The sequence below is a fragment of the Rutilus rutilus genome (genome assembly GCF_951802725.1).
Source record: "Rutilus rutilus genome assembly, chromosome: 20".
Lineage (NCBI taxonomy): Eukaryota > Metazoa > Chordata > Actinopteri > Cypriniformes > Leuciscidae > Rutilus > Rutilus rutilus.
The window spans coordinates 12,546,727-12,572,950 of NC_140225.1; the positions used below are offsets into that span (position 1 = coordinate 12,546,727).

A 26,224-nucleotide genomic window follows, 5' to 3' on the forward strand; every position below is an offset into this window, starting at 1 on the left:
CAAGATTTGAAGTACACTACAAGTGCACATACAATACAGTTAAGCTCACCTATTTCTCACAAGGGATGTGCTATCTGCATTGCTATTATCACTAGTCCGTTATGGTATAAACAAAAATTATACATTCATATTCTCAATAACTATAACAAATGAGGAACTGATTGTCTTCAAACTCTTAGGCATGCTTTGAGACGTGCTTTTAGAAGGTTTAAATGACTATACAGACTAAATTCTCAAACATCCTATGAGGTGTTAAAGCGTTTGATCGACCTCAGATGATGAAATGATCTGTCTAAAAAGCTAAATCTACAATGCTTTAAATATATAAAGTGAACAACATACAGTAAGTTCACAGGATAAAGAGGATCACTATTGATTTGGTTGTCGCTCCCATGGGTCACCAAATGAAGTTTGAACATCAGCTTGTTCAAACGAAAAGCCACAAGTGTTTTAACCTGACGATTAACAAGCAAAATACACAGATAAACCGAACAGGTCTGTGGCAAAAAACAAAGACTGACATAAATAAGACAATGTGAGGCTGGTGCTCCTTCTCTTCCGCCCACTGGCAGATTTGGGCTAGCAGTTAGTGGCCAGAAAATCATGCTTTACCAGCAGCCATGTGGGGCACAGCAACCCCAACCACAGTTTAATAACCATGGCGACTTGAGGGCAGCCATCAAAGTGAACTGCAGGCGTCCTGGTAATGCTCTATATTCAGCCGTTGAATGGAGATAAGTAACCTCTTCCGCCCTGGTCCTCTCACTGTTTGACAGCCTGTCTGTAGCTGTGTCTCTGACCGTCTGAGCGTTTGGTCCTCTTGCTGCCGCCGCTGCTCCTGCTCGACTCTTTGGTGCTGCTGGCATGACTGCTGGCATGACTGCTTGCATGACTGCTTGCATGACTGCTGGCATGACTGCTGGCATGACTGTGGTCCTGTGGTAACGTGGGGCTGGAATGGGCCCTCTGCAAGCCACCATCGTCAAACAAACGGGCTTCAAACGCTCCCAGGTCTGTTTCCCCCGTCCGGATCTTAGCTCTCAGCAGCATTGCATATGTTCCGTAGCGTGTTTTCTACAGGATACATTAAGGAAGATGTGTAAATGGCTTATCTGAGGTCCACAAAAATCCCTCAGTGAAAATGTGATGTTTTTACCTCAAAGTCCAGGTACTCTTCCCTTTGCTTGTACTCTTCTTGGTCCTTGCTTTTGGTCCTGCGGTCTATGTGTAGGGTAGAGCGCAGTTCCTGGAGATCAGCAGAAATGGCTCGAAATCGTGACTCGTGAGACTTAAGCTGCTCCTCCTATTATCATAATGAAGAAAAAAGCCACATTAGAAGAATGACATTTCTTTTGTTAATATATTAAAAACTCAAGTATATTATTTAAAAAACATGGAATTATTAAAAAGTTAAAATAATTAAGCAGTAATGCTGTTTTTAAAAATATAAATATTTGAAAAACGTTTTTATCCAAAAATCAACGTCACCAACTGTAACATATCAGACTCAGGGAGAGCAGAGGGATCCATATGCAGAGATTTATTAGAAGCAAAAGGGTGAATATCACAGAGTCGTAAGCCAGCCAATAAGTCCAGGGTCAAAAACCAAGAAAACACTCGAAACAGGTAATCAATTCCAAAACACAAATCCAAGAGAGTAAACCGTATAACAAGGCAGATAATCCAAAATCAAGGCAAGACACAACAATGGGAAAATGCTGAGATTGTAGGCCAGGCAAACAATACTTCGCAATGAACAAAGGGAATCAGGCTTCTTAAATAGCAAGTAGAAACCATGTGACAGGACCAGAGGATAGAGTTCAGTATACGGATGAGGGTGCTCTATGGAGGTTAGAAGGGAAACCTCAGGTTGGAATATTACAGAATCCCCCCCCCCAAATCCCACCCTCCTGGAGCCATCTGGGAGCTGGGCTATGAGGGTGATCCCTATAAAAGTCATTGAGGAGAGAAGGGTCAAGGATATTATCGGTGGGAACCCAGGAATGTTCCTCTGGCCCATATCCCTCAGAGTCCACTAAACATTGTAGTTGCCTTCCTCTACTTCTCAAAGCTAGGATTTCCTTGACCAGATAAGCTGAACTTCCAACAATTACTAGTGGTGGTGGTGGTAGGGGTTCTGTTAAGGTTGCAGGGTAAGCGGGCTTGAGAAGAAAAACATGGAACGTAGGTGAGATTCTGATTGAAGCAGGAAGTTGGAGACAATATGCGACAGGGCTTATCCATTTGATGATTTTAAATGGGCCAGTGAATTTAGGACATAGGACATAGTTTCTCGCAGGGAAGGCAAATCTTGAGATCTCTGGTAGAAAGTCAGACCCTTTGACCAGGTTGCAATGATGGGGCTGCTTGTCGCCTGCGATCAGCATTGGTCCGTTGTCATCGGATAGCTCATTGAAATCTTTCGCTGTGTCTTAACCAGGTGTCCACTGCCGGAACATCAGATGGTTCCCCAGTCCAGGGAAAAAATGGAGGTCGGTATCCTAATACACATTCAAAGGGGGTTAAGCCGGTGATGCAGGAATGGATGAGTGAATTCTGTGCATATTCTGCCCATGGTAGGAATTTGTTCCTTTTGTTCTGTGATCTATGGCAATACGAACGTAAGATTCTGCCAATTTCTTGATTAAGTCTTTCCAACTGTCCATTGGATTTAGGTTAAACTTATGTTGATATTCAATTTTGGCAGAGAGCTTTCCATTCTCAGGAAGTAAATTGGGGTCCCTTGTCCGAAACGATGTCTTCAGCTAGGCCGAATATTCTTAAAACATGGTTGAAGATTGTCTCAGCAGTGTCAATAGGACTGGGCAGTCTTTTAAAGCAGAACTCGGCAACTCTAGCGAACTCTAGTCACTTCTTCGCTGATTTTCCCTTTTGTTGTCGCATGTTTTCCCCACGAGCTCCCCCTACAGCTGTGGGGCGTATATTTCACAACACGGTCGTAAAAAACTCACTTGCGGCGGCCTCCTCCCCCTCTCTACCGCTGCTCATGTGCGTTTGTTTTGATCGGAGGAAGCCAACTGTATCGTGTGGAGCTATGTCTACCGAGGTGGGTAATCTGGTAATACATCATATATGCGTGTGTGTTTATGTCGAATTGCCGTAAAGCAATTTCTGTTTCGTTCTCGTTCTCGCTTCTCACGAGACTTCCAATTTCTATCTTGCCGGGACGGTAGTCCCCAAGTTGCAAGGTTGGTTTTCCGCCTGGGAACGCTGGGGGGAGCGGGGAAAGTCACCAATATCACCAGAACAGGTTGTTTAACCATCCAAATGATTTCTAGACAGTTTTATTAAGTTAAAAAAGTTACCAAGTTCTGCTTTACGGGGCACCAACCTGCAATACTTATAATATAATCCAATATAGATAATCTGTCCATTATAACCATGACATGGTATAGCCGTTTAGCAGTTTAGTAATGAAGTCTACGGCAATATGGGACCATGGCCTTCTGGGAATGGGGAGGGGTTCTCGGAGTCCTGTGGGGAGGTTTTCACAAGGGTTTGTGTACAAACTTGACATTGGCCACCAGAATTGTTGTCTGACCATAGCACTGGTGCTGTTAAGGCCAGGGTGTCCGGAACTAAGTAATGTGGTAATCCACTGAATAACTTTAGTGCGTTGGTTTTCAGGCACATAGAGTTTACCTGCAGAGCAGTCAGTGGGAATTATGCCAGGTTGTTGGGAGTTCTCGATGCCCGTCATGATATCCCACCTAATCAGTGCAACAATTATAGAAGGGTCGAGAATGTTGGGAGTTGGAAAGGTTCACTTGAGCCTTTTCGTAAATACGTGATTAGGCATCAGCCTTGCCTTTCTTGCTTCCAGGTTGATATGTGATGGTAAAGTTAAATCTTGTAAAGAACAATGACCATCTTGCTTGACGAGGATTAAACGTTTGGAGGAATGGATGTATTCTAAGTTCTTGTGATCAGTGAGTACAGTGAATGGAAATTTGGCCCCCTCTAACCAGTGTCTCCATTCTTCTAATGTGGATTTTGATGGATAATAGTTCCTTGTCTCCAATGTGGTAGTTCAGTTCGGCTAGGGACAGTTTGCAGGAATAGAAAGCACAGGGGGGGGAGCTTGGCTGTATCACCATCCTTGTGTGAAAGTATGGCTCCAGTTCCAGTGTCAGAACTGGAGACTCCAGTTCCAAGATGCCTGCAATTTTGTTTATTTACCGCTAGAGCGAAAAGTTACGGACTGCAGCTTTCATATATAATTAAAAAGCATGTCACTAAAAGCCAAATAACAGATTTGATTTGACTGATAAGTGGGAATATTATTTTTATAGTTTCCCAGAGAGCAAAAAAGTCATCTGAAGTAGAAATTGGCCTATATATCAGTGTATATCAGTGTTAACGAAATACAACAGTTACAAATTTTACATTAAAAATGTAATTATGTGGCTTATTGCAAATAGCAGCCAATCAGCAAGGAGCAACCAATAAATGCAACGGTTACAAATTTGACATTCAAAATTGAATTACCAGCAGCTGTACCGCAAACAGCCAGTCAGCAAACAAGAAGCATTCTTATAAATGATTTTCAACAGAGAACAGGGAAAAAGCAGAATGATTTATTTGAACTTTCGAATTCAAACTTTCAAAATTGATTTGAAAATTAGTGTGAGCCCTGTGCTTGATGTTTTTCTGCAAATTTCTTTACTGCGGGTTGCAGAGATGTTAGTTTCAGCCGTAGTGCGCCTGAGGCATGCAAGTCCAAGCGATTGCGGTACTTAGACGGCATGTGGATGACCTGGCTGAATCCCTGCTCAACGAGATATGTTGTTGGAAAAGCAAGAATCAGCAGCCTGATCTTTTGCCAGAGAGCCGGATACCGCTGGGCATATTTGACCCACATGCTGCACCAGCCAGAGGTGCGAAAAATAGCCTGGGCTTCGTCGTCGCACTGGATGTCGACAAGATGCTTCTGAATAGTGTGCTCGCATTCGATTACATCCGTTTGAAAGGGCTGCACAACCCAACTGGGAACAAAAAACGGGCAAGGCAGTTTCCCTTTGAGAGCCAGCGGACATCAGTATGGAGAAGAAGCCGCTCAAAAGTCTCATCGATTTCCTGACACAGCTGTCGGAACAGTCTGTCATTCAGTGCATGGGCTTTTATTTTGTTTATTGCTTTGACTGCAACATGTACTTTTAAGGCCTGGACGAACGGAAGGTCCTTATCTGCCTTGTCTGGGTGGATCTTCATAAGGTGCTCCTTCAGACGTGAAGGTTTCATGGCTTTATTTGAAAATACTTGTTCACATAGTAAATACATTGGAAGCTGTGCATTGGTGGGAGAAGGTATGAAACCAAACTTAAGGTGTTCAATGGAATACTGTGTGCATTTTTTCTTGTTTGGTGGCGCCATTTTGCTCAATTGTTTTTATGATAGTATTTGCCCGCGCAAAAGTGGACAAATCTTTTTTTTAAATGCACTGTTTGTGGACTGTGATTTTGAACTGATAAGTGACTAAATGTCACAGAGGCTATTATGTATGGATGACTAGGAATGCAGGATTTGTTGTGACACCTTATAAACCGAAAGAATAAGGAATAGCATAAATCAATTTAATAAAAAAATAAAAATGTAAATTAATAAGTCATTTTAAAATGGACAAATGAGTAGACATTTAAAATTGTAGTTCAATTCTTGTTTTATGTTAAATGTTTGATTATTCATGTTAAATGTGAAAATGTTAAATAAAATACAACAATAAAAAAAAAAATAGTAGGCCTATATCAAAAATAAATAGACATATGAAACTGTTTATTCACATGTTTAAAACATAGTTTAATAAAGCCAACATTTAAAAACATTTTGGCAGTTTTTTTTTTCTTTATCCATTTGAAAATCTTGTTAAAATATGCTACTATAAAATCGTAGAGGCAACAAATGAACTTCCGACTCTCTCCCATGCCACTCAAAGTAGATATAAGATGGGCTGTCATTGGACAGTAAAAACGACCGAAAGCTATACGGTCATTAAATCGGTAATGTTTGCACTTAAAAATCTTCTAACAAGAATAAACACATATGCTATGAACAATTAAATTATTATTGCATTATTAATTATTTTTAACTATATTGTAACTATCCAAGCAGCGTTTCGCCCTCAGATGTGACGGTGGAATTAATACATTACCAAAATGTGATTACAGAATATATTTAAATGATCCATCAAATTGTCATTTTAACAATAATTGTGACTTAACAATAATCACTGACCAGTAAATTACTTGGTGAACAAAGAAAACATTTTGGCATAAGGCATTGGCATTAGTTAATGCCTAAAAATGTAAAGGTTTTGCCTTATAAACAGAATTTAGTTTAATTAAGTTTAAAATTCGTCGCCGGAGTGAATGGGAACATGATTTATTGAAAATATTTGAAAATATATAAGTGGTTCTTAAGTCAATACTTTTTTAATGGCTTTCAACTTTCCATTCCTCCGCTGCGTGATTCTAGTCAGCGCTGGATTCTAGCCACCACCGGATTGTTGTCAGCACGAAACACATTTTTGAGCACGTGAATGCTGATTCTTGTCAGTGCTGGATTCTAGTCAGTGCTTGAGCGCTGGTCTATGACTGGAAAAATAATAGAGTCGTTGCAAAAGAAACGATACATAGCTTTCATGTCGCATTAAACTGGCAGATTTTAGAATGTAGTAGGCAATTATTTTGCATGTAATTACATGTTTAATCTTGTCTTGCCTGAATCTTTAGTGTAAATTCGTGAACGCCCCTCATGAACACCTGAATACACCCCTTTCAAAAATCTTGCTTCCAATGCCCCCCGTTGTTCTCTGAACGCCCCCGTTGAGAACCACTACCTTAGGTCAAGCTTGGTGAAAATCTTGGCAGATCTCAATTGTTCTAGAGCTGCTGGTACTAGGGGGGAAAGGGTAAGGGTTTTTTGAGTAATGTTGTTAAAAATCGAGCGCAGCGTTAGTTCAGGAACCCTCCCGCCCTCACCACTATAAGTATCAAGCATATTACTGTGCATCTTCTGGCTGTCGTCTTCTTTTGTTTCAGATTACCAAGGCTTTCAAGTCCTAGCTGTCATGGACATCATTGCTGAGAGACACTCATCCTCATAGCCAAGCAACAGTATAGACGTCCCGGGATTTACTGCCACGTCTACACGTTAACCCTGTTTTGCTTTAAAGACATTACTAAAGTGTCTTATTCATTTGTATAACACTCAAGCTGGTGGTTTTATGGGGGGTTAATGCATAAGCTCTGTATGCCATTAATCATGGAGCAAGAACCCTCATAAGGAACCATACCGCCAAAGATAAATTGTGTTTAATAAACTCAAGTAACCTGCCAAAGTGGTCCTGTCTGAACCTTGATAATCAATGCATGGTCTGAGGCCTCCGTCCTTTATCTCTACAAATAAAAACCCTGTGGCAGTGGGGGAGGTGGAGGGTGTGATGAAGCCAGACTTGATTGCATCTTTAATGCATTCTTTCATAGCCTTAGTTTCAGGTATAGACAAGGGGTATACTTTGCTCTTGGGTGGGTTATTGCCTGGTAATAGATCGATGGTGCAGTCCCATGGTCAGTGAGGAGGAAGTTGTGAAGCTTTTTGAGGCTTCTGAGAGATCTTGACAACACTTTGGGAGGATAACAGAGTGGTTGAATTTGGGACTTTCAATTTGAGTACTGCAGCATTGTAATTTTGTAGAATTTTGTAGTTCTTCAGACTAAGAGATGTCAGGATTGTGGAGGGCTAACCAAGGATAGCCAAGGACGATGGGGTTCCTTAGGTGACTGAATGATATAAAAGTAATTGTTCTTTGTCCAGTAATCCCACTTGCAGTTGAATGGCAGCAGTGATGGCTTGAACTATGCAATTTCCAATGGATTTGTCATCAATAGCAGTGATTCGGATGGGGGGTTGCAGAGTAACGTAGGATTCATGGGTCTTTCTACTAGACCAGCATCAATGAATTTGGCAGCAACTCCCGAGTTGACTGGTATCAGTAGAGAGTGATTTTCTATAGGGGGAAAATCATGGATTCTCATGGATTCTCCCACTGATGTCGTTGGCGTTCCATAGTGGTGAGAAGTGAACGACCGATAACCATGGGTGTGTCTTCTCGAGGGACAGTTTCAGGCATGGTAGTATGTACATGAAGTGCTAGAGTAAGACGAGGGTTATTGTAATCGAGTAACGGATCGAGATGGATTGATAGCTGAATAAACTTGTTGAGTTCTAGGCCTTCATCCTTGCAGGCAAGTTCAACTTGTTGTTCGGGATTTAATCCTCCTCTATACACTGTCTTTGAAATGCAAGAGTATGGAAAGTCAGAGCATATTCAGCTGCAGTCTGCTCACATTGTTTCAGATGTTGTAACTGAACGCCAGTTTCTCGCCCTCCTGCTGGGTATTTAAAGACTTCTCGAAAGTTTTCAATGAATAAGGTATTCAAAGACTTCTTGAAAGTTTTCGAAGAATAAGCCATAATTGTTGCAAAGTCCTTTGTCATTATCTCAGTCCCGAGCTTTACCAGTGAGCAAGGTAATAATGAATATGATCTTCGTTTCATTAGCATACTCTCTAGGGTGTTGTGTCATGAAAAGATTAAACACTGATCAGGTGAACCTTCAAAACTTTTCAGGTAGAGCCATTCACAGTGAAGAGTGAGTAGGTGGATTGTCTACCTGTTGAGTGTCGTAGATGCGCACAGAGGTAGGCGTACATTTTCTTATTTTCCTTCCGGAGATGCAGCAGTTGTTGTTGTTGCTTCTTTAATACCTCTGCTTGGTATGCTACAGGTGACTGAAATGTTAGTATCTCTGCTGGATTGATGTTGGGAAAAGTATTCTGTAACATAGCAGACTCAGGGAGAGCAGAGGGATCCATATGCAGAGATTTATTAGAAACAAGGGTGGATCACAGAGTCGTAAGCCAACCAATAAAGTCCAGGGTCAAAAACCAAGAAAACAGTCCAAGCAGGCAATCAAATCCAAAGCACAAATCCAAGAGAGTAAACGGAATAACAAGGCAGATAATCCAAAATCAAGGCAAGACACAACAATGGGAAAACGCTCAGAATTGCAGACCAGGCAAACAATACTTCGCAAATGAACAAAGGGAATCAGGCTCCTTAAATAGGAAGGAGAAACAATGTGACCGCAACAGAGAAATTAGGTTCACTATACAGGAGAGGGCAGCCTCTGGCGGTTAGGAGGGGGACCAGGTTACACCAACATGCAAAAATATGCAAGAAAAATAAAACAAAACCGTAAATGATATCAGAGAAGACCCCTGAGAGGACCCTCATGACTGTGTGACAAGGTTAATAAGTTTCTTAAAATATTTAAAATCTTTTTTTTGACAACTTTATAAAAGAAAAAAAGAGGAAAGAAAGGAAAACAATGATATTTATGAATTAATAATTCATGATATTTGTAAAAAATATATCATTCAAAGTCATTCAATTTAAACTTTTGGTGAAAATTTCATAAATGTTTTTCAAACATGAATGCAAAGAGTACATTTCTGAACCCAAATATAGGGGCAGTCACGCTAGCAAACCTGCAGCTTTAAAGTTAGTGTTATTTTAATTCAGCTAAGTGGTCACATGTCATGACATATCAATATTATATTTGTCACACATCTGATACAAATTCATAGCTTCACCAAACTTGAACTTTGGAACTCAGTAAAATGCAATAACTTGCAAGCTTGCGTTTCCATCATTCGCATGCGTATGTATGGAAGTGAATAGAATGAAAAGTGTAGTGTGACTGCCCCTTCAGAGAGAGAAGTGTCTGGTACCTGTGAGAGCTTGGTGTTTGAGCCCGGCAGAAGAGTACGGCTAAACTTCTTTTGGGAGCCAATGGCTGCTGGGAAGGGAGGGGCAGAGAACATGGCGGCCACTATGTTGATGCGTGTGATCCAGGACTGCATTTGCTCTGCGTTGCTAGGGGTGAAAGGCAGGCGCAGGTCAAACAGAGGGCAGAAAAATGACAGAATTCAGAAGGTGATATATATCTGAATTTTTCTATGCTCAAAGAAACTGCACACAGCCTGGAAAACTGAGCAATTAGCAGGCGGCTTTTAGCAGAAGAGATTGAGTGGAACAGATGGAGCAGAATGAGAGAGAGAGAGAGTTTTAGTATGTGTATCTGGGACAGACAGAATAGCTGAGAAGGATCTATCCTCTTGGGAGATACACATCGAGTCATTCATCTGTGATGAGAACACTTTGACATTGGCGTTACCAGCCCTGCATGTAATCAACAACGAGCCAGTGTATTGGGTGAGCTCAGGTGTTTGTGTGTGTGTTTGAAAGAGATTCACTGTGTATTTCTCTGCTGTCCTATTTCCAAAAGATAAAGCAACATGAGCTATATGAGGCTTCTGCTGAATAATATTTGCTGTCACTCAAAGTGACAGTGTAAATTATGCGAAAGTTGTAAAAAGTTCTATAGATTATTATCATATGATAATTTAAAAATTGATTTATTTTCCTTTAATTTATGAATTACCATACAAAAGTTTAGGGTCAGTACTTTTTAAAATGTTTTTTTAAAAAGTCTCTTTTACTTACCCAGGCTGCATTTATTTGATCAAAGATACAATAAAAACATTATTAAGGTGAAATATTATTAAATATTACCTTTTTGCTATTTTAATATTATCCTTATAAAAAAAAAAAATCTTATTATTAATGTTTATTAATTAAAAAACATTTAAAAGTTTTGGGTATGTAAGAGTTTTATTTTATTTTTAAATGTAAAACTCTACATTTTTAATCATTTAAATGTATACTTTTATTCAGCCAGGATGCATTTAAATGTAAATGAAAGTAAAGATATTTATAATGGTACAAAAGATTTCTATTTCAAATAAATGCTATTGTTTTGAACTGTTTACTAATGGAATCCCGAAAGAATGTATATGTGTATACACATATGTATACATTCCACATATAAAATAATAGCACCGATAATAATTGATAACTGAGCAGCAACTCAGCATATTAGATTTGTAAAGCATCATGTGACACTGAAGACTGGAGGAATGATGCTGAAAATTTAGCTTTGCCCTCACAGGAATAAATGACATTTTAAAATGTATTAAAATAGAAAAAATGTGTTTAAAATGTAATAATATTTCACAATATTACTGTTCTTACTGTATTTTTGATTAACTAAATGCATCCTTATGTTTAAACTTTTTTTAAACATAAGAAAATCTTACCGATCACAAACTTTTGAACGGCTGTGTGTGTATATTATTATTTTCGTCACACTACAATAAATACTTTTTTGCCCCTCTTAATGGTATTAAAAGCTTAAAAATATAAAATCTTGTTTCAAATTTTGTGGTGAATCACCCTTATAACAGAAATAAGGTAAGTTTACTTACGGGGCCTGGAAGAGAAAGACTCTCCAGTCAGCAGTGCGAAGATAAAACACATTGGGTCGCTTGCTATAGTCTGCTGCCCGCATGGCTAAAGAATGATGGATTGATACTGCATTTTTCAAGTCCTCATCAGACAGCTGCTTATCTGGACGATATTCATCCTGCAGACCAAGCGCAAAGTAGAGGCAAATCACAGATCTTTTTTTAATTTCTTTTTTACAAATAATACCTGTACGGAAACCACAAAGAACTATGGTTCACATAGCACAAGAAATCATTGAGAAAAATGTACCTTTTGCAGGTAAAGAATCAGTCCTTTAAGGATGACATAAAATGTTTTCCATCCTCTTTTACCTCTTGGAGCTAAAAGAACAATACACAGTCAAACTTAACATAATTAAAGTTTTAAGAATAAGTATTTTGTCTTGTTTAAACAAGATAAATTAACTTACTTACAGTTACTTAATTAGCAAAAGTTAATAAGACTTGTTTTTAGAGATAATTTTTGAGTTTATTTTTTCTTACCCCACTGGCAAATCTAGAAATGGATTTATGATTGAAAACATGAAAGAAAAAAATGTAATAGGGTAAAAGAACTTCAAGATATACTCTTGAAAACAAGTCTTAATTTTTTTTTTTTCATAGCTTCTTAATTAAATGCATGTTGTTCTGAGATATTTATATATTTTTATTTATATATTTGGATTTATATACAGAAAAAAAAAAAAAAAAAAATTCACTCATTTTCTAAACTACAATCATTTAGAATAAGGCTGTAATAAATACACTAATACATTAATGGATGAAATAAAAGGCTCAAGCTGTATTTGAGGGAAGGCTTACTTTTTTTGCCATCAGCATCAGCGTGAACTTTCCGCACGAGAAAGCCAGTGTTGTAGACCTGAGCGCTGGACTGCTGTGCAACACTGACGAGGGGGTTTCCTCCACTGTTGATCCGCTTCATAGTGTGCGATGCTGAGTCTGTCCTGCCGTCCAGCTCAGAGAAAGATTTGCGCAGTTCTTCCTCATCGCTGTAGAGTATGCAAACAAGAGCATTATTACGAAAAGTAGTTTGCATTCTCACCTTTACCCACAAGGTCTTTTATGCGCTCTATGGTGTTTTTAGCCCCCAATGGCTCCTTCCAGGCAGCTAACCCTAACCTCAACCTTAAACCTACCCATCCCCTCGCTGCCTGGAAGGCGCCGTTGGGGGCTAAAAACACCAAACACCATTTTATGCACTGAAAAATTCTCTGACTTTCAACATTTACCTGAGGTAATAAAGCCCCATCCAACCTCAATGTTTGTGTATTGTGCATTGACAGAAATTAAACTGCATCTTCATTGCCTAGTGCTTGGCACAGTTTTTTTTTTTAAATCTACAGTACATGCAACCAGCTGAGAGGCAGCTGTGCAGAGAGTGCAGTTAGACACTCTGCAAAGCCCCTGAGGCCTGGACCGCTAAACATTCCTCTCTAACTGCTACGGTGTACAGCACAGAGCCTTTGCCTTCACATGATAATGCTCTCATCTGTTGCTTAGTAACTGCTGGCCTCAACACTGGTAACCAAGAGAGCCAGCTGAGAAGATGGAGCACCATGAGAGACGGAGGCAGAAAGAGCAGCCACAAAAAAAATAAAAATAAATTGGTGAATGACGTGCATTGATTCATTCGGTGAATGATGGCCTTTAGCTGAGAATCACACGATGCTAAATGAAAGTGCAATGAAGTGAATCAAACTCAGAAATGAAGGGAGAGTGAAACAGGGAAACATAGAGAGCGGAGGGATAAAGCGTGGGGACGTTGGGATGGATGAAGATCAAAAGAACTGCTGCTGAATGTAAGAGAATAAAACAATCACTTGTGCTTTTCTCCTTTACACATAAACAAGGGTACTGCAGAATCCCTTCAGGAGCGAACGCAGTGTACATGGGAGTGAGTATGTGTGAGAGAAAAAGAGAGAGGGATGTGTTTGAGTCTGCACATTAGCCAGTCAAAGATTTCAACCTGTAATTATGAAGAGGCAACTTGTAGTAACCATGGCAACAAAATAAAGAAAGTCGAAAGTAAGGGCTTAGGGCATCAAATAGCTCAGGCCAGGTCATAAATACACATATGGAAGAAATGGTTCTATTATAGAAAAAAAAGGATTCCATATAGAACCGTTTTACAAGGGGCTCAATGAAAAGAACATTATTGGATTCCTTTAGAGCGTGGTGAAAAGGTTCTGAATAAAAATGGAACCTTTTAAGAGTTCCAAAGATCTTAATATTGTTAAGACTTGTTTCTGCTAGTGACGTGTTTCCACAATTATTAAATCTAGCAAAGTTTTTTATATTTTCAATTATTAAAAAATGTAATGTACAACATTTATAACACTGTACTTTGTATTGTATTACCATGGTATGAATAATAAAAAAATAAATAAAAAAAAGTCAACACTGCTGCAAAGGTGTTTCTAATGCAATGGCTGATGAAGTGGTGGTAAATTTGACACTGTTCTCTCTTCTGAGTGCCGTAATCATTCTCTATTGTTTTTCTCTCTCTTTTGGAAAGTCATGAAAATGCACAAATTAAATTAGCTGTAGTCTCCCATTCACAGCTATGGGAATTTACCCAACTATCATGACTTCAGCTTCTGAGAATCCCGGAAATTAAAAAGTGTCCATTGCCACAGCATTACAAGAATATCAAAATGAAACAGTTATTACTATAAGAAACTAAAATAAATACCAAGTGGTTTTTATGGAATACCACTGAAAAAAAAAGAATGGTAAGGAAATGGTGCAGAAAAAATGGTATGGAGGAAAAAAAAGTATTTATTAGAGCCTAAAGAATCATTTCCTTTTTATCTTTAATGTTGAAACGTTCTTCTTTTTTTCTACAGAACCTTTTTGAGTAAAGAGTTCTTTGGAGTCGAGTAAAGAACCCTTATGAACCTATTTTTCTAAGAGTGCACCTAATAAGCACATCTGACTGAAGAAATGAAAAGGCCTTTTCAGCAGCTAAAAGATTGTATAATGGGCTTACACCATTTTTAAATCAATAACACTTTTAGAGGCATTACATTATTTTCAAATGTTTTGGATGATACTGGATAAGGATAAGTTGCTCTTGAATCTGATGCACTGAAAAAGAGCCACTAGGAAAAACATTAGACTTACATTGTCCACTGCAGCTTTTCATTTTTGATAGAGTTGTAGAGAGCCTGTTAAAAGAGAAAAACAACAATTTAATCACACAACCCCATCAACAGTTTTGCTCTGTGCGTGCATATGAGAGCGTGCGCTCAAACATCCCACTGATGTGTCTAAAAATAGCAAGTGAAAGTTAACAATACCCATGAACCAGAAACAGGTTGCAGACTATACTTTTTTTCATGTAGCGTTTTGGTTCAAACATCATGGAAACACAACCCAACCATCATTAGAAGGAAGAAGGAAAAATTAGCTTATAATTTCTCTGACTACAAAAGATCTAAGTTTCCATGGGCAGGTCCTGTAGTTAACTAGTGTTACCCTTTCCTTTTTTTTGCGGGTTTGTGGGTGGTTTTGGCCGTCTTGAACCTTGCCGAGCAGATCAGGGAAGGCCAGGGGCTTTAAGGAACGTGAGCGAGGGGCTTTGGTGTAACGAAACGGGTCCATCACGCTGAAGTCCCGTCCACATCGCACTGAACACAGGGAGCGAGAGCGAACACGGCCAGTGGAGTGAATACTGTTTACACCAATCATGATTTTTGGTAGATATGGGATCCAGAGATGAGGAAACAGTACAAAGAAGGCTTTAAAATCAAACAATGTTCAAGTAAACTAAATGAAGTCCTCATTCACTTGATGTCTTTCTTCTACCAGTAGAATCCAAACCTACGGGAGTGATCAGAAGAAACGAGTTCAAAGAGCATGTAGAATGATACAGTGGCAAAATCAAAGTCTTTGGCAGTGGCGAAGCTCTTTGCGAAATCCTTAAGGGTGTCACATGGGAATCAGGGATTCTGTAGTGACTCTTGCATTATGGATCCATTCCTATTCATTATGCATGTAAAAACATTGCTGGGCCACTGCAAATCCACCAGCGCCATTTTGCATAAAACTTTCTGCTTTGACTGAAAGATCGAAGACGATCAAGGAAGAGGATCTGCAGTTAACATCCAGTTGTTTCCTCGTATACATCCTCGAGTTCATCACATCTACACGTGTTCACCAACGCACGCTGACACGCTCACAGGTGCGGTGCAGACGGCTCGCGAGGACCGCAATGTTGGAAGGAGATAAGTGGAGAGAAGAGGACAGACGGAGGAATGCGAACATCATTGAAGCAAATGCATGAGATAAACACACATGGGCTCATGCAGGGAACAGACTGAGAGGGTCTGACTTCCACCCACTCTCAAACTGGCATCCCAAAAACTGTGACGTCACCTAGCGTCCCCCTCTGGGACGGAAAAATAGACACAAGACGTGTAAGAGACAGAAGGACGAGACTAGAGCAGGAAACCAGCAAAGAAACAAGATGATCCTGTTGCTTTGTGCAGTTTTCTCTATTCCATGTCAAATGGTTGAATGTATTAGAAGTTGTCCACAATTCTCTTTCATCCTTTCTATTTTTCCCCCTTCCTTTTTTGAGCTTGTGTCCTTACGCCTGTTATCCAATTGGAAGATTCTTTCACACCTGATTGTTTTTCCCTTTCACAAAACACAGCTTTGCTTCACGGCTGTAGGAACAATAGAGGTTTGCCGTCCGAGTCCTGCGCTCTCTTTTCTTCTTCTCCTCAGTCTTTTTCCTCCTCCGTGATGCAGATAAAAAATGGGCTGTGCGGTGAGAATGAGATCTTGTGAGCGAGGAGTGCTCACCCTCCCTTCTCTCTCTTGCATTCACAATCTCGCCCGATCTCTTTCACTGTCTCTCTCGCGCTCTGCTTCTCAATTGATGTACCCGTCTCCCAGAGTGACTGACAAATCACGGCACATGAATGTTCGATGAATCCAGCCTCCCAAGAATGTCAATCAGGTTTCAGGCTCTCGAACGTGCGAATCCTCACACGCGCTACATGTCACTGCCATGCTCACTCATTTTCCATGCACATAATATAGAAAAGGTCTGTTGTAACTTGATAATAAGCAATTAACCTGTTGCTCTAATTTATTATCGAGTCAATTATGATAACAAGTATGCCAGCACAGAAAATCATCATAAACCCCTGGAGTTATTTTAAATGTTGACTTTATTGTATCGGCTAGGAATACAACTAATAAATAACATGAAGAATTATCAATGTATTAATTCAAAATGTAAATATATAACTTTTCAAATTGATAAATAGACACTTAAAATGGTTTGTATATTAAAATATACAAATGAGTTAAATGTGAGAATAAATAATTAATTGATAAATTATTTTTGTATGCAACATTGCATGAAGCTTGTTCTAATTGCTGTTCTTTGTCCATTTGGCAAATGAGTTACAAAATTTAATTGGGCAGTTCACACATGGGAGCAGCCAATAAAAAATAAGAATTACACAATAACAAGCCACTGGGGATCATGTTGAAGCAGAGGAAAGATAGTATATCAGTTTGGTTGGTATGGTTTCTCCTGTCATTTGGATCCTTGTTGCAGTTTGTTTTCTCTCCCTGTGTCTGTCACAGACAGCTCTGGGACACTGGGCATCCCATAGTCTGAGTCTAACTTTATTCAAACGTGACCTGCTTTCATTTGGCCATGTCAGAGCACAAAAAGGACTCCATGTGTCCATTAAAGCAGACAGAGATCCCAGTAGTTGAGACTGTACAAGCACCTGGGGCATCCCACAGTAAAGCCTGAATTGAAAGATACAGCTTTGACAAGCCAAACACATCTTGCAAATGGAATACATCCATGTTTTTTTTTGTGCAATGGCTGCTTCAACATATATGATGCCTGAAGGACTGTAATGAAGAAGCTGAAGCTTGGTTACATTTTCTATGATATAGTTCCAGTCTAAGATGTTAAATGGTCAATACAATGTTCAATTAGTGATAAAATACACAATACATTACTAGTTATTATGTGTATTAACTAATAACAAACATTGGTTCTCTAATAATTGCATGGATTATTCGTATTTATACGCACAGGAGAACTTCTCATGAAAAAAATCTGCCTAATTCATAACACGTGCGTTGTTCATCCGTGAATGAATTTGGAGTAATCTAAATGAGCGACCACATGCCCGATGTTGGAAATTTACATAAAACATGCCCAAAACACGTCCATATAAGGGTTTTCCGCACACCCTTTCCATTCATAGCCTTTCCAACCTTCTGTTAAAGTGTTTTAGAAAAAGTTAAAGATCAAACTTTAGAACAGCATCTCGCACAGTTCGCTGCTGTAAGTACAAGTGTAGTGACCAGTGGGAGGAGCATAATTCTGTTTGCAGTGATGCACATACTCAATCTCAAACTGGGAGATAACAAAGAAGGAAATTATACTGTTCACACAATTGAGTGAAAGAACAGAAACATAATTTACAAACTGAAAAAGAGGGAACAAAAGACAGAAAGAGGAACAGGAGAGAGAGAGAGAATGAGCAATTTGTAACGCATTTATGATAATACCATGACAAAACCTTCATTTCAGTGAGAAGCCGTGTGGCAGCCAAATTCCCATCTGTCCTCCATGCCACCCCTGCTGTTGCTGGCATAAAGACAGACTTCACACAGGTTTTTCACGGCCGTTAACTGTCATGAACCACACAGGCACTGAGAGCCTAACCTGTTGGCTTGCAGACATCTCTCTCAGCTGCCATCTCTATCGGTGCTATATTTAACTCTAAAACCTGTTGTAACATCAAGCAGACAGAGATGAAAAAGAGTGTCAAGAGAACAGAATTATGAGAAGGAATATCCAAGTAGCTAAATACTTCACACCCATAGCCTAGTTAGACAGATTAACTGTCTTTACCCGACAACTGCGTGGCCTTCACACCCTCACACAGTGGTAGGAGGAAAGAAACCAGGAGAAGGAAGACCAGAGCTAAGAAGAGAGAAGGATGCCATTTGTCAGCCAAGGGCTGAGATAAGGGGGATTATATAGATATGGAAATAACCTCAACAGACAGGGCTAAGTACAGTTCAGCAGAGTAAGTTTTTTTGCAGATTATAGGGTGAAACAAAGAGCAAGATGGCAGATAGTTAAATGGCTAGAGTGAGAGAGAGAGAGAGCACAGAAAAAAACCAGCGAGGGGGTGGGAGGTGATGGAATAGTGCGAGGCACAGAGTGAGAGGGCGGAGGAGAGAACGAGGGATGAGCGACACACACACAGAGAGAGAGAGAGAGAGAGAGAGAGAAAGCCAGAGGAGAGAGAGAGAGAGTAGGAGGACCAAACGCTTGAAAGGCTCCCCGTGATTTTAAAGCACATATCAGCAGAGTGGTTCAGGTGCGGTCATCATGTGGCTATTATTCTTGTGCAGCCTGGCCTGTAATCCAAGCGAAGGGACTAAAATAGACAAACCCTAAGCACCAGCACACTGGAGCACAGGAAGTTCATTGACATCAGCTGCTTACATTTGAACAGTTTAAAAGTTAATCTTGTAGCTATGCTATGGTCTGTAACAATGGTTCTGTCACAACTTAAGTCTACATTTCTCCAAAAATGTCTACAACAAAAAGTGCTCTTTATATGAATGGATTTACATTTACATGAACAAGAATATTCCGATATTAATCAGATTATCATGATTATTGACTGACAACATTGCAGTTTTTAGAAATTTGAAGACGTTTAGCATATGCCTATAATATTTAGAATATATGATCAAAAGAGCATATCAAAGTGCAGTATCAACAGAATTGCATTCTGTTATTATTTACAGAGACTATCCTCCGGATTTACAGACAAATCTTAAGGTGATGATACACAGGGCAACTTTTTGAGCAATGTTGCATGGGCAATGTTACCGTCAATGGGCAACCAGATGAGACACAGGGCCCACGACCAATCTAAATTATCCAGATAGAAATTTGTTGCCCATTCTCAATGGGAAAGTGCCCAAGCAACATTCGCTCTGCAAGATTGCCCAGCAACATTGCTCAAAAAGTTGTCCTGTGTATCATCACCTTTAAGCTAGTCACGGACTAAAATGCACGTTTGAGCGGTTTTAACTGAAAGCAACTTGCACTGGCATATCTTAAAATATGTCACTACCATTGTTATGCCTCAATATGCACACCAGTAAAGTTTTATCTAAAGCACGTTTATAAAAGCTATAGATGACCTAATTAAACAAAGGCCTAATCCTGGCTTAATCTAAACCCTGTCTGTGAAACCAGACCTCTGTGTTCTAGTGGACGTCTTCATGGAAATGTATATACATCGGCTACATTGGATATTCCAAATAAGGAATAATCCATTTCCATTCATTTATATCAGCTTAATTTTAAGGACATAGATTTTTTTCTTTTTTAATCAAAAGTGACAGTAGAGGCTTTTACATTGTTATAAAAAATTATATTTTGAACTTTCTATTCATCACAGATTTCAATTTCATTCAGTTTTCAGCTTTAATGATAAAATGTTTCTTGAGCACCATATGAGCATTATGCTCATATTAGAATGATTTCTGAAGAATCATTTGATACTGAAAACTTGAGTAATGGCTGAAATTCAGCTTTGCCATCAAAAAAATTAATTACATTTTAAAATATATTAAAATAGAAAATATTTTAAATTTGAATAAAATTTCATAATATTACTTGTTTAATGTATTTTTGATCAAATAATTGCAGCCTTGGTGAGCTTAAGAGACTTTTTCCCGAATCTTACCAACCCCAAACTTTTGAATTATAGTGTATGAAAATTAAAGCTACTGAAGAAACATTTAAAAATACATTAAGTTGGTTAATTACTGTCAAAAACTACTAAAATGCATCGTATTAAACAACAAGAGTGAGCCTTTACAGTATTTCCAGAAGAGAGTAGCAGCACAAAAATATGCAAGTCTCAGAATATGTTAATTACATACAGGAATATTTAATTAGCTGTGGTGCATGTAAATATATCTTTTATGGCTTAACCACAATACGGCCCTTATGGAATAATTCAATATGCAATATGCAGTGTGTGAATGAATGCTTGAAACCCCTACAAACCTTTAGAAGATCTTTCGGGAAGTCTTGGCCGTCATTCAGGCCCTCCAAGTTACTAATGAACTGCATGCAGGACATCCTCTTCCCGATGTTCTGAATTAGAGAGAGACGAATGGAATATAAATTTACTGTCAGCTGATGCGCTGACCTATTTCACAGTTCCTATGCACTCAACAACACTTACAATACCAAATACACAGCGGCCAGTAATCGTGTTAAAATTTTGTGCAAAAATAATTTTGCTTCCCCTGAGAATGATTTTTACTACTACATTTATGGATGAATTTCTATTTTTATTCCTAGATGTAAAACCGGCACTCATCCCCTCAGGGTGGTGAACAGCTCAGAGAATAAAATCCATCCTAAAAACACAGTTGTTTTATCCAAACCAGCTCCTTTCACAGAGACTTCAATCATGTACATGTAACAAATAATAATAGTAATTTCACAATAAACACCTATTACAACTTCAGACTTACAAGTGTCAGATAATATTATACGATAATATCGTTTTCCACAAAGTAGACAAACATTTCAGAAATGTGACAGGGATACATTCAAGTAAATTTTTGTACACAGCAGTAAAATCAACAATGTATTGATGTTTTGTAGCTTACTGTATATTACACAAGTAATAATCATTTAATATAATAATTTAATGGAGTCAATTTTAAAGAAATTCTATTTACAATCAGTTTAGATTCAGAAAATGCATGTATCAATGTATGTTTTTCAAGACTTTTAAAAAATGGCCTTGATGGCTGAACATGGTTCATGATTTTTTTCTGTTGATTTTTCTTATTGTTTGTTGTGTTTATGGTATATCAGATACTCAAACTTACATGACCATGCAGATCAGTGTTGAGCAGCATCAGGGCACAAGTCAATGTGTGAACACTATCTGAAATACACAGGCATAAGTCCCATAAGCTCACACAGAGTCAGAGCAAGAGCACCCCACAGTGTTTCTTTTATTGTAATACACACCAGATGCACATTCATTCACACGCACAATGCTTGTTTGGCTTACCTTCATTTGGTATAGTGTTCGGGTTGCACTGGAGGTATCTTTTAGAGAAATGCGATAGTACTCGCTCCCTCTCTTGTGTCTCTCCCACTAGGGCGAACTCTCTCAAAAACGTTCTAATAAAAAGACAGCAGGAAAAACAGAATGAGCCTGTTGGCCACGTACAATGAGAGCAAATATTTAAATAACTAAACACAATGGAACAGCAAGCTCACCTCAGTGCTTGATCCACCGTCATTCCTGAGAGGTTAAAATAACTTAGATACTCCTCCGCGACCATGCTACTGAAATCATTGCTACACAAGTCATAAAAAGACAAATGCATAAGAAAAGAGGTTTTTGGTTCTCATACTAGGGATCCAAAAGTCAGACCTTTCAAACAAAGCTCACATGGTCAATTTCTTCATTTTAACTTTTAACAAATTTGTTTTTTTACATTTTTTAAAAAAATCCTAAAACTACACTTTTTTAACACAGTCCCCACTGTGTATTTCAACACATTTGTCCTACAACGTGGTATTTATTGTTATCAAAGAAAACTTTGCTTCACAAAAGCTCAAAATATAAAGCAAGGAAGGAAGGAACTAAAGATAAACGTATTTATTAATAATTAAAATAATTCTTACTTCTTGCTCAGATGACGTGCCACATCTGACTTCTTAAATCCATCAAGATTGTACAAACGTTTGGCCAGCCGTTTTGCAGCTTGGAGGTCAGCTTTGTTGCCATTGGTCAGAGTTTCAGTGCTGCCCATAGCCAATCGCTCGGCTACCTCTGGATCAGACTCCGATACCGGCCGTGATGGCCTCTCTCTGGAACCGAAAACAAATAATTGTGTGAGACACTTATTTGAAACTGGGTTGAAGCATTACACAAGGAAAAGTAAAAGAGGCATACGTTTTATTTGTAAAAAGGCAACCCGGATATGATGTGTGAATGTGTTTGGGCTTAAAATCAGTCACCATGTACAACCACACAATATAAGCATACTGAACTACATTTGAATACTGACTATTTGTCAAGCCAGTCAAATCATGAGGTTAAATTTGTTTACTTGCCATCCCTCATGTCTAAACCTGTTATTCTTAGCACTGGCAATGTGATGTAAATAGATTCTATCTGATGTACCCATACAGACTCTTTCCCAGCAGGTCAACTCAATCCACAATGTACAGAGAAACCAGCTTTTAATAACTGAAAAAAGGTACATCTAACAAACTACTGTGAGCGCATGAACCTACACCTTTGTCCTTTGTGCACCATTCAAATTCAAGAAAGCCTTATAACTTGTCAGACACGTATAAACACAAACATACTTCAGCTGGTATTCAGATGTGAATAATGAGAGGATAGAAAGAAGAAAAACTTATATTAAAAGTGCCAATATGTGTGAAACACATTTCATTTAGTCTTGAATCAAAAAACTAAAGTGTAAAACTCTGGCAAACTAATAACACAAAAGGTCTGATAAACCAAAGCACTACTCTACCTCAGTGACCCAACTCTGCCTTTAAACCACCGCATTCCAAAGTTAGTTAGATGTGCGAGCACCAAAAATTTCATGCCAGATGCAGATCTCCCCTCTATCCTCTGTCTTTGGTTTGTTCCGAGGATCACCATTCCATACCTCCTCCAACCGGATAGTTCACAAAACAAGCCAGGGGAGGAGACTCGAAGAAAGGGGATGAGGGCAGACTGTTTATTCTTGAAACAATGTACAGATAGAATCATGGTAGGGAAAACCAGGAAGAAAAACAGAAAACTTTTCCGCCACAGCTTCTAGGATGTGTGACGAGCTTTTACAAAGATGCTCAGTGACTAACAGACACACCTTTGATAAATCTCGCTGTATGCAAGACATCAGCTGTGTTTAGATATATTTATGTGTGTGTAAATAACAATAACATGACACACATATTATAACTTGTTTGGTGACAGCATGTGAGGGAGAAAAATGCAACTTCTTAGTGCACATGTACACACCCACCGACTATAACCGGTGAGGTGAATACACCGACAAACAATCAGCTCACCTGTGCTGAGGCTCTACTACATTCCAGTGCTTTAACAAAAGCGAACACACCTCTTTTTAAAAGACTGATGACAAGATTTACATACCAAAGGAGGAAAAAGATCATGTAATTTAATTTTTTGCATGACGTGACTGCTTCTGGCAGTAGTATCACGTAAGAAGGATATGAAAATTACATTCCATTGACAACAGGTTGCTCTAGAATTTTTGTTTTAGCGTTACTGTTCATGAAAACACTAATGGAAAGTTGACTGTTATAATAATAAAAAATAATAATACAATTTATTTAAAATTATTTAATTATAATCTAAAACCCAAAGCGCTAAAAAAACGCGGTATCTCGGTATTGTAATCGTGGGCACTTTGTAATCATGTAATCGTGGGCACTACGAATTACGCCCGTTTCACACATACTCCGTGTGCAGTGCGTATGCGGTGCGTGTTGCAGTGCGTATGCAGTGCAGGAGCAGCACGCGCAATAGTGCTTTCACATATGCTGCGTTTGCAGTGCGTAACTGATCCGCTGCTGTAGGCTATACCACAAATACATAGCCTACTCACTATTTGTATTTCAACTTTTATTTAAAAAAGAGTTTTTTGTCAGCATTGCGATTCTCTTTGCACACATATACACACTTTAATAGACGTATTTCACGTTTAAACACAATTTAAACAACATATTAAATGCATTACTTATATATAATTATATATTAAGTTGCTCAAGCAAGTGGTAAAATATTTTGACTTGTACTTATATTAAAATCGCATAGCCTACATTTTAAATTAAAACTTAAAATTGACAAAAACAGCAGACTACCCTTTCGTTTTGCATAATTTAAATCTTTATACAATAATTCTTGCATGTCACAATAAGAACTTGTTTTTCCACCTCCACGAATGAGAGACGAGTGTGTTCATTACGTTGTCTTGTTGAAGTAAATTGTATTTTCCCTTGATTTACGCCGGTCTTAACGTCTCAGCATTGCGATGCTCTTTATACATATACACTCTTTAATAGACGAATGCACGTTTAAACACAATTTAAACAACGTCAGCCTATTATTCAATGCATTACTTCTACTTATATTAAGTTGCTCAAGCAAGTGGTCAAATATTTAACCATGTAGGCTACTTATATTAAATCGCAAACATTTTAAATTAAAACTTAAAATTGACAAAAACAGCCGACTCTCATGCCTTTTCTTTTTCATTTAAATTTTAATACAATAAATCTTGCATGTCACAAAGAACTTGTTTTTCCACCTCCACGAATGTTGTTCATTATGTCGCCTTGTTGAGGTAAATTGTAGCTTTCCTTGCTTTACCCTGGTCTTAAAGTGAAAAAAGTAGTATTTAATTAAATACATTTATGGTGAGATTACTATATTTTATTTAATTAATCGCATTTTTGGTGAAATTACATTTTCAGGTCAATCTGTGTTCATTTTGACCACGAACCATGTGCTGTCACTTTAATTCAGCGTTTGCAGCACAGCAAAAATAGACTCGGTGCGGAAACGATCGCGGCACTGCTGTATACGCACCGCAACTGGAACGGATCGACGGACTGCAACCGCGTGCAGTGTGAAAGCTCTGACCTGTTAACATGGGTACGGAAAAAAATACGCACCGCATACGCACTGCAAACGGAGTATGTGTGAAACGGGCGTTAGAATTTTTTTTAGAACGCATCACTGCGTGTGCTGGTGCTACGTCAAAGAGTCACGTGCACTCTAATGTAAACAACCCCAACGTGCATGAGACACGCTGAATAGAACAGTGGCTGTGTTTAAGGATTTGGCACTTAATCTGGACTGAAAGACTGATGGACCCTGGATGGAGTATTGCTGTATTGTTATGGTATGGCAATGATAACAATTGTTACTGTTCTTTTAAAGGTGCATTGCGCGAGAGTCTGAGTTTTCGCAGAACTACGCCCCCTCTGGCGGCAAGCGAAACTGCAACCAGAGGTGTGCACGCTCACGGACCACACGCACACGCACGCTTGCACGAGCTCGAGCTGGTCATAACCATAGACTGTAAAAAATAGGTCATAACCCAAGGAGCATCAGCCGCACAAATCTTTTGTTTACAATCATAATGTCTTCAGAGGTAATAAAGTTTTAAATCTGCAAGTAATTTAAAATATGTGAAAGGAAAGGCAATTGAGTAAATAACACACTTATGTGTGAGGGAAAAAATGGGGGTAGTAGAAAACTTCGTTTTTTATTCCCATCTATCTCCATGTTGAACTGTGTTATGTGTTTACTGTATCCACTTATGACTATTATTATGGAAACACGTTCATGAACAATATAAGTTATAACTTTGTAAAAGCTCAAAATTGTAATCATGATACCATACCATACACAGTCGGTCAACAAAGTACACCCAAATGTCTCAAGGTAATAAACAATCAAGTGGCACTATGACGTTACCATAAAAGCCAAACAGGCTAATCCGCCGAAGATTTGCGGGGGTTTAGCCTGTTTTATTGATCAGCTAAGTAGCATATTCCAATAGCAATACATCGTAATTAAGCAGTAATTTGCTCAAAATTTGTGTCTAAGTATCTAACTTATATATCAGCATTTTATATCACAATCATTCTGAACCTGATCACTGACAATGGTAAG

The 26,224-nt window shown here is 38.7% G+C and overlaps 1 protein-coding gene across 1 annotated transcript in view; it reads right to left on the reverse strand.

The window, feature by feature from the left end:
* psda (pleckstrin and Sec7 domain containing a) overlaps positions 1-26,224 on the reverse strand; it is a 37,742-nt gene continuing 11,518 nt past the window's right edge. Inside the window, exons 6-17 of the mRNA XM_084391021.1 lie at positions 22,183-22,368; positions 21,772-21,852; positions 21,560-21,672; positions 21,372-21,430; positions 20,533-20,622; positions 14,571-14,614; positions 12,249-12,436; positions 11,698-11,768; positions 11,409-11,566; positions 9,813-9,957; positions 1,157-1,303; positions 1-1,074 (exon numbers count right to left, since the gene is read on the reverse strand). Of these exons, the coding sequence (XP_084247147.1) occupies positions 763-1,074; positions 1,157-1,303; positions 9,813-9,957; positions 11,409-11,566; positions 11,698-11,768; positions 12,249-12,436; positions 14,571-14,614; positions 20,533-20,622; positions 21,372-21,430; positions 21,560-21,672; positions 21,772-21,852; positions 22,183-22,368 (1,594 nt within the window). The 3' untranslated portion in view covers positions 1-762. The remainder of the gene's footprint in view (positions 1,075-1,156; positions 1,304-9,812; positions 9,958-11,408; positions 11,567-11,697; positions 11,769-12,248; positions 12,437-14,570; positions 14,615-20,532; positions 20,623-21,371; positions 21,431-21,559; positions 21,673-21,771; positions 21,853-22,182; positions 22,369-26,224) is intronic.